Below are 10,000 nucleotides of genomic sequence, written 5' to 3' on the forward strand. Positions count from 1 at the left end.
AGAGAGAGAGAGAGAGAGAGAGAGAGAGAGACAGACAGACAGACAGACACAGAGAGAGAGAGAGATAGAGAGGGAGAGAGAAAGAGGGGGAGGAGTAGCTGAGATACAAAGGTAGAGAAAAAGGAGTGAGGATGATAGATGAATACAAGTTATTGAGGAAGTTAATGGGGAAGAGAAACAAAAGGGAGAAAGTTTGAAGCGAGGGACCAGTACAGGCAGAGGGCAAGAGAAAGACAGACACTGAGACAGAGAGCGGGGGGGTAAACGAGTGCGATGCGAGTCAGGGAGAAGTTGAATGTGTGAGAGGGTGTTAAGTGGAGAGAGAGTTGAAAGAGAGGCAGACAGAGAGTGCAGAAGAGGGCATTGCGAGAGACAAATGAGCGGGGGAAGGGGAAAGAAAAAAATCAGAAAGGGATAGAGGCCAAAAAGACAGCAAACAACCAAGATAGGCAGAGATGGTCCACGGTACAAACATAGCACACAACAACACACAAAGAAAGACTCACTGGGAAGGAAATCAAATGCAGCTTCAGGCATCTACTCACACTCTCACTCACTGTACAATACAATGAGTTTCTTTCTCTCTCTCACACACTCTCTCTCACACACACACACACACACACACACACACACACACACACACACACACACACACACACACACACACACACACACACACACACACACACACACACACACACACACACACACACACACACACACACACACACTAACCAATCTATCATAACGCTTAACATTTTTAGGCTTGCATCGTATTTAACAGTTATAGTAGGGGTGAGGAACCTATGTCTCCAGGCCCTTGAGGCCGTTTTTATCCGGCCCCCGATAATATTTTAATGTTATGCTGTTTCACATGAAATATGACATATTTTGTAAAGGGATCTTAGAAATTACATCTGCAATACAATTAAGCTACATTCAGGGGACCAAGAGAAGGTAGGGTCTGTTTTAAAGGTGGCTGCCTTCAATATAGGCCTAAAGTGCAGAGGGGAAATCCTGGTTTGTGTTCATAGTATGGCCCTTGGAGGATTTTTTACGGCCCTTGGAGAAGTTTGAATGGGCCCCTTGAACAACAAAGATTTCCCATTCCTGAGTTATAGTCACCCAACCCCACGCATAGAGCTTGAAAGTGACGTGACATCCTCCGATTTCATGGGACCTCACAGCGTTTTTAGCGGAAATTTTTTACCATGTATAGTCCAATGGCGGCATTACAATTATATTTCGATCCCCTTTGAATTGTGCCACGGGCTTCACATAATGTTGTTTCTGATATTTTTATAGAATTTAGAAAGATTTAGAAGGGTGTGTTTTTTCACGTTTTTCATGCAGACAGCCTCGGAACAAAATATCGATACTTCTGCATGAATAATCTAAATTTAGCTCTTTAAACAGCATATTTGTAACCCACCGCATATAATAACTGGAATCAGAAGATATTTACTCGCTACCATGCTGTTAGATGGTCTGCTACTGACCCGTGAATAGGGAACTAAGTCACTTACACTTTCAAGCTCTATACACATCCTTTCCCTAGCGCTGTCTTACTGGAGGAGCAGGCAACTTTTTTTCGCTAGGTCTGGACGCATCTTTCTGAACAACCTCCATTTTCCTGCATATACGTAGGCTATTGAAGGCCGATGAAGTACTGCAACGCTATTTTAGGATTGAAAGAACCACTTAATGTTGCTTTAAAAGGCACATTTTCAATCCATTCATGCAGACGGCCTCCTCCGCCAGATGTGGTGGTATTTGGTCTCGCGAGGCCCTCCCTTGGAGTCATTTGTCATGGCTGTGAAGCATTTTAATTGAATATTATTTCATGTAGTGTATTGTAAGCTACAGTACAAGCGCATACAATGAGATTGTGCGAGTGGGGGAGCGAGTGTGTTTAGATAGACCAGAGTCCCAAGGGGGAAAAATACATTCCGTTTGTAGCATCTAAAACAGCCTTTGACGAGACACACGACCACCGCCTGCATCTGCAGTCATGACTGTGACCGTGACTGTGGTGGTGGTGGTGGCGGTGGGAGGAGATTAATTAACCAATCGCATGTGGCCCTGCCCTTTGGTGTCCAGAGCAATGTCACAGTCGTCTGCGGTGACTAATGGAATTTCACAGGAATGCCGGATGCGTGAACATCGCAAACATACACAATGAGGAAGCCACGGCAACACTGGAATGCTGGGTGGAATGCTCATACTGTACATGACAACCAGGGCCCTTTCCAACGAGGAGGCGGAGGGCACGGCTAGAGAACTTGAGCTGGGGACATGCTTGCTGCAGGATACGTGTGCGCACGCACGCCGTGCAAATAGCATTGTGGTTTTTTTGCAAATGTGTTTTTGTACGTTTATTTTCCTTATTATATTATGTCTATGTGTCTGTCTGCGTCTGGAACTGTATGTAGGCTGCCATGTTGAACAGGACTACCTGGCAGAAGAGGCTCTTAGTCTCAATGGGAGAATCCTGGCTAAATAAAAGATAGAGTAGAGTATAATGTATTGATCCCAAGGGAAACATGGAAAAAAAAAATTACCAAGCAAATTTTGTATTAATTTTATGAGTGGTAGAGCACCAGGGACCAGGCACAAAGTACGCAGATGTGTGCGTGTGCGGTGCAATATTGACGGAACCGTAGGGGCTGATCTTCCAAACGTCCATGTTGAGGTCGCGGTAGTCAAACAATGATGGGAAATATTAATGAGAACCCTGTTGGCCATCTGCCCCCTATAGTCCTGGACCAGCCCTGTAGACCCGTTCGCAATTTTGAGTTGAGGGCGTTTCTCACTGGATTTGAGTTAGTGGGTTCCTAGACATTAAAAATCTCGGAGGTGCTCGTCCACCATAGTGCCAGATTTTTCACAATATGGCCGCCAAATATTGCCGCAATTGCCTATGACAAATATCTGTCTTTTTACTTTTAAACTGTTTATACACACGTCATACATAAATTCTGACCAATTTTTGGAGAGGAATTCAATTCTGACAATTACATGAGGAGGATGTGTGATTTTGACCTTAAAAGGTCATTGCCAAGGTCAAATTTGCTATTCTGAAGAGCGTTAATAGACTTCCATTGTAAAAATGAGAGACAAATGATCAATTATGGAACGAGGAGTTATTTGCTGATATTACTATGATTATTTGTGTCAGTATAGTCCTTAAAAGGTCAAGGTCAATGTCAATGTCAAGGTCTTTTCCCTATTCTGAAGAACTCAGCCATGTGCTTGCCCATTAAGTCATTATTAAGAATAAGGAACTGCCACTTAATGTAAATCTAACATTTCTAACATTTAATATTTCTTAACACTTGATGGACCATCAAAGCATAAATAATTAATGAATAAATGTGATGATAAAGACCTAGGCTTAAATTAAGCCAAAAACACAATACATTTACTAAGGTGTAACATTTTAGTGATTTATTTATTTTAACTCAAAAAATCATGTTATCATTATGATATCATATCTTATGATAATGGTATCAGGCATTTTAATGGCAGGAGTATGCCAGGTGTGTGCTCCTGCCACCCATGTTGCTTAGGCTCATGCCTTATTTTGGGGTCCTTGGTTCTTGCAAGTATGTTGCAGACTCTATGAACTAGAAATGTCCCTCTCTAAATGTGCCCTCTTATAGCACTACTGATGGGAGGAAGAGCATTGATTCCAGCACCATTGCTGAACATTTCTTCTCTGTGATCATCAAATATTACAGCTGTTGTGGTTGATCTGGCCCCAGCCCAGACACGCACCAAGTACTTCTCAGCCAATGTTGCATCTTACTCTGTCAATATTTTGGCCTCTCCAAAGTTAACCAAGTACTGGACTGGATCAGAAACCATGGCTGCATGTTTAGTCCCAACCTCATGCAACCCCCCTACTCATGCAATTATCTCCTTACAGGATATGTTCTTTGATCACAGTTTTTGTCAGTGACGCTCCAAGATGAGAGACTAATTGATTGAGGGGTTAGATTCTCCTCATCTAACCAGTGCCATACTGCTGGTAAATCTCCTGCATACCAAGTTCTTGGAAATATGGGCTGTAGTGGAGAAGCAATGCAAATGTGTCTGTATCATTTGAGTCTATAACAACTTTTCTGCTTCACACGAACAGCCCACTCAACCTGCACCAGCAACCTGGCCTAAGCCTCATCAACGCAGTTCAAGAGCTCTGGAATCTCTTCACCATCAGCTGACTTTGCTGGTAGCACCTCATCATCAACAACAACAGGGCTGACAATGACAGTAGTATTGCCTCTGGTTTGATAAAAAATAATGTCTGGAACTAACAATTGGAGATTTCGCTTATTCTCCAAAGAGGCCCAGAACTTATCAAGTTGGTGAGGAATGGGTGTTTGTCCGTTCATGCCAATGATGTCAACGGCTGTTGTTGAGTTGGTACGCCCCATGCGCTCACCTTTCTTCAATGACATCTCAATGTAGGAGTCACAAGATGGATGAGCTCTGGATGTCACCAGCGGGATATTGCTGAGTTGATGATGGCATTGATGACAGCGCCTAAATTCTGCCAGAGGCATCTGACGGATCTTTGACATGAAGTCTACCCGAACATGAGGGTAATAAGTAGACTCAGAGCTTCATTGGGTGAGATTAAGGTGAGGCTCAATTTCACTGACAAGCTTTGACTTGTTAACAACAAACGGAAGGTCACCATCTAACAGGGGTGATGCTGAAAGGACATAATGAGATCTGCTGAATACTCATGCCCCGTTCATCAGCAATGTCCATCCTCCTATGTGCCTCAGCTATGTCTTTAGATGAGACCAACCTCTGCTCCTTTACGATGATTGCTGGTGTCTTCTATGGTTGATCTTTATACTGCAGAAGATTCCTTTTTGAAACATTCCACTTATCTAATGTTCATGAGAACCAACCTATCCTGCCTGTATAAGCTGAAGACAAGCTTGCAAGCAAGCTTTGGAGACGGTTGCGCAGGCGAGGTGTGACAACTTGGTTGCTGAGCAGATTGTGCAGTGGAACGGGTGCATTAACGGTCACTGAGTATGGATTCTGCGGATCAACCACAACGTCTAGCAACAATGACACATTTCAGTTGAATGTAAGGCGTGGAGTGGTGCTCAGTGCATGTTGGAGGTGGCATTCTGTCCGCTTCAAAGTGGTGTTGTTGGTGAGAAAGTTGAGGACATCAGTGATCATTGTAATCTGATGGAAAGAGCTCAAACTTTGCTGCAACATTAACATTGCTTGTGGCTCCTACTACAAAGTGTCCTCCATGACCCTTAAATACTCTCTGAATGCTGCTCAACCTTTATGTCACCTCCCACAGCACAGAACTAGCAATGGCGATCCTGCACAACCCACTGACCTACAGAAAAGCAATGGTACAGCTCAGAATGTGTTAACACTAGAATCTTGATTTGTTCAAGATACCATGATCAATAACATAGGTGTGAGAAAGATGTTTCAGCTCACTTGACAGGATAGCGTTACGGTGGGATGTCAAAGGATGGAAGACAGCGTCAGAGTTGAAATTACTTTTGTAGAAAAATAGCGCTTTTATTTTCGGCCTTAACATTCAAAACAAATGTGCGCGAGGGCAACAAAACAAAACTACAGATACTTTAAACGGCAAAACAGAAATCAAAATACTACAGCAGCACACCTCGATAGGCTTAAGTTTACAGGACCCTGCTTTCTCAGGTACACAGCAGTTCCCAAAATACGAAGTCAGCTCACAGCAGCTGCTTCCAGCTCTCTCCCCAGACACAGAGAGCCACGGGTTATTATCAACCCAACACCGTGCAAATCATTACCAATTATCCAATGACTTCACGTTTTCACTAATTGGTCCAGAGGACCTCACATCATCTTCAGCTGCACATAGTTAAACTCAAAATGAACCAAAAAGCCAATCGGTTGCCCAAGCACAGATCACAAAACAATTCACACATTTTACAAACATAAACACCCCACAAAATCAAACATTCAGTCCGCACTGAAAATCCCCCACTTCCCAAAGTCAGTCATTCGCTGGAATGCCACTGTAGCGGCGCGCGTTCCGCACAGAGACCAAACGAACATTGTTCCTGCTACGAGCCCTTGGCCTTGAGCTCGCACTTGCAGCAAACCGTTGTTGCCAGGTTGGAGATTGGTGTGCGTGTGTGTGTGTGTGTGCGTAAAGCGCTTCTCATGCCTGTCCATTTCCCGTGGTAATTAATCAGTTCATCAAACACAGGCAATGAGTCTTTAAAATAATGGCTTATCGGTGAGAAGGGGGAGCCTTCTCACAATAGGTAATTAATGCAGTCACGTACTGCAAAGATTGGCATAGGACGTTATGGTAGCCACATATTGATTCATTTTCCTTCTCTTTCAGAGACAAAAGCATTTTTAATGATGGCCGCCAAATCCAGCCAAACCTCAAAGAATTGGCAGAGCTCTGACTTGTCTTGATTCAAGCTCTCCACTTGCTCAATCAAGGCCTCAAACTCAAATTCTGGGCAACTGAAACCAGTGAAGTGTGCAATGCCTGTATGCATCAATGTATCATCCAGGCCAGAACCTCGAGGCAATTTTCCCAGATATCTGAGAATAACACGCGTCCAATGGAAAGGGCCAATCCAGTGGAAGAGATCCTTGAAGTGCTCCGTCTCATGCAGGTTTCATCACACCAAATTGCCATTGATGCCTGGTTCATCTGTCTGCGAACACCGGAAGTTGGATAGGCAGTGTCTGACAGTGGCACACTCAGTAATGGGTCTTGGTATTATAGGAAGGAAGCCAGCACGCATCATTGGCACCACAGCAGATGAGACAAGTGTGTGTACAGCAGCCCGCATCAAAAGGTCTCCTCCTGACACACCAGAGCGAATCAGGCTGATCAAGAATTCATGCTTTCCTGATAAACCTTTTGCAGTTGCAACATGCAGTAATGTTGCTTGCTTGTTTTCAGGATGCAGCAGCATGTCTGGTGGTAGGGCCGGTCGAACCACTGGCTTTGCATGATCATCTACCTCTTGGCATGGTAAATTCCTCTGCAGTATATCATCAGCTTGGCTTAATTCTGTGCCCGACACTGGAGACTTTTGAAGGTGTCTGTTCACTGAAGCATCTTGAAACAGTAATAAGGCTGCATAGTGTGAACCCTTGGTACTAGAAAGTGATGATTTGTCAGCATAATCAGAGTTGGATACCTGCCAATGTATAATCCTCCCTTGTAAAAGTGCTTAGTATGGTTTTCTGTCGGTTTTTTGAGCATTCCACAACATAGCTAGCAAGAAGACTGGTCAGATCTGATTGTCTGGTAGCTTGAACATGAACCAATCCTGTGAAAAGTTGCGAGAAGGTTCTTGATATGAAGGCTTTTGCTGTGGGAAGCATCATATGCAACGGTGTTCGCCTTATTCCGCTTTGATTGTTATGCACAAGCATTTGAAAGAGGCAGTGAAGTTGTGTACTCTTGTGATGTCTGACACACTTCTCCTCTTCTAGTGGGGGATCCTATCTGTGTTGACTGTTGCAGTACATGTGCTGCCCTGACCTCTGACTGTGTGGAAGTGTTAGATGGCCGAGTTGTTCAGAATAGGGAAAAGGCCTGGAACATGACCTTGACCTTAACCTTGACCTTTTAAGGACTATACTGACACTATACTGACACAAAATAATCATAGCAATATCAGCAAATAACTGCTCATACCATAATTGAGAATTTGTTTCTCATTTTTACAATGAAAGTCTATTGACATTCTTCAGAATAGCAAATTTGACCTTGGCAATGACCTTTTAAGGTCACATTCTCCTCATGTAATTGTCAGAAATGGTTTCCTCTCCAAAAATTGGTCAGAATTGATGTATGGCATGTGTATAAACAGTTTAAAAGTAAAAAACATAGGTTTTTGTCATAGGCGATGGCGGCCATATTTGGCGGCCATATTGTGAAAAATCTGGCACTATGGTGGACGAGCACCTCCGTGATTTTTAATGTCTAGGAACCCACTAACTCAAATCCAGTGAGAAACGCCCTCAACTCAAAATTGCGAACGGGTCTACAGGGCTGGTCCTGGACTACTACCATGTATCGTTCCTTGTACTCTGATCGTTTTGAAGCAAGTACTGTATGCTCACTCAGTTGCATGGGGCTGCCTGAGTCATTTACATGAACCATGTCCCCAGCTCGACATGCTTGCTGTGAGCCTTATGCACACATCTCACGTCTCTTAATAACGTGGATACGCTTTTTATGCTAACTGCTTTAATCCTAATGTATTAACCCTAATATGTCAAAACTCTGCCAACATGTTTGTATTGCAATGTTAGCAGAAGCCTTCATACCATACCAACCAACTAAGCTACTCAACTGTCGCAATGCCAGCAAAATCAGAAAATTACGGACTTCACTTATCCTATGCGAACGTACCACACAACGTGGTAAATTACAATCACTAGAGGTCCTATCAGGTGCCAATAGGGCTTGTTGAAAATCACGGCTATTTCCTCCTATATATGGGACATTTTTAGTAGCTACTATAATATGGATTAAAATACATTTCGTTGGATTATATACAAAATGAATTCCATCTGTAAATGAAACACGTTGTACAAACAATTAGTGTACCAACTACACCCAATAGTGACATTTGCTGTGGTTGCGCTACCGTGAGATTTGCCCCCACAAAACGTCATTGACCCGCACACAGCAGCTGTTGCGTCTGTACTGCCACTTGTGAGTGAGGGCTAAGCTCCTCCACGGCCCTACTCCTCTCCAGACATAAGCATGCACTCCTGCACACTCCAGTGGACACCTGACTTCTGACTCTTACACTCTCAATCACCAACACACAGGCAAAGGTGCAGTCACGTAGAAACGCACGCACGCACACACGCATGTGCACGCACGCACACACGCATGTGCACGCATGTACACACACACACACACACTCACACACACACACCTCCCCAGTGCTTAATCACCACCACCACCTTCACCTCCATAGCAGCACAGAGCACCTACACAGACACACACACACACACACACACACACACATCAGACACACACACACACACACACACACACACACACACACATGACAGACACACACACACACACACACACACACACGACACACACACACACACACACACACACACACACACACACACACACACACACACACACACACACACACACACACACACACACACACACACACACACACACACACACACACACACACACACACACACACACCTCAACCTGAGAGCAGAGTTGTGCTCTCTCGCGGTCCTTGCGGTCCAGGACCCTCTTGAAGTCCTCCAGGTCACTTAGAGAGACGTGCTCCATCTGGCTCCTAACGTCCTGGGCCCCTCTCTCTGCTCCAACACACACGCGGACACACGTACGCACACACGTACACACACACACACACACACACACACACAAATCCGCAAAGATAATCGCTGAGCAATAGCAGTGCTTTTGGTTATTTTTTGCATTAGTAATAATAATAATAATAATAATATTAATGGTATTTGTATAGCACTGTATCATACAAGGGATGCAACTCAAAGTGCTTAACAAATGGGAAAAAAAAACATAATTGTTAGAGATGGATTTAAAAGGAGAGGAAGAGAGGAGAGGCAGTTAATTTTAACAGGGCTTTAATTACAGTGTATTTACAAATAAAGTGTTACCCAAACTTGCAATTGTCATTGGATCGGATTGAATTCAATTGCCATTGGAATCAGTGGCCCGATAGGTTGTGAAATAAAGAATCTCGTCCCTACCGTGGCTTAATTGTAGGGCACTCGTCTACTACGCGGCTGACCCTGGTTTGAGTCCGGCTCGGGTCCTTTGTCGACACTTCCCCATCTCTCTGTCCCAACTCACTTCCTGGCATTACTACACTGTCCTATCGAAATGAAGGCAAAAGCCCGCCAAAAAATATTTAAATAAAGAATCTCTCTCTTCACCAAGTCATTCGTGAAGACACCC

The 10,000-nt window shown here is 44.0% G+C and overlaps 1 protein-coding gene across 7 annotated transcripts in view; it reads right to left on the minus strand.

Annotated features, from left to right (window-relative positions):
* Positions 1-10,000, minus strand: part of LOC134469179 (centrosomal protein of 128 kDa-like) — a 74,130-nt gene that overhangs the window by 46,464 nt on the left and 17,666 nt on the right. For all 7 annotated transcript variants that reach the window (XM_063223299.1, XM_063223298.1, XM_063223296.1 and 4 more), the window contains exon 11: positions 9,257-9,378. In XM_063223299.1, coding sequence (XP_063079369.1) covers positions 9,257-9,378 — 122 coding nt within the window. The remainder of the gene's footprint in view (positions 1-9,256; positions 9,379-10,000) is intronic.

The sequence above is a fragment of the Engraulis encrasicolus genome, chromosome 18 (genome assembly GCF_034702125.1).
Source record: "Engraulis encrasicolus isolate BLACKSEA-1 chromosome 18, IST_EnEncr_1.0, whole genome shotgun sequence".
NCBI lineage: Eukaryota > Metazoa > Chordata > Actinopteri > Clupeiformes > Engraulidae > Engraulis > Engraulis encrasicolus.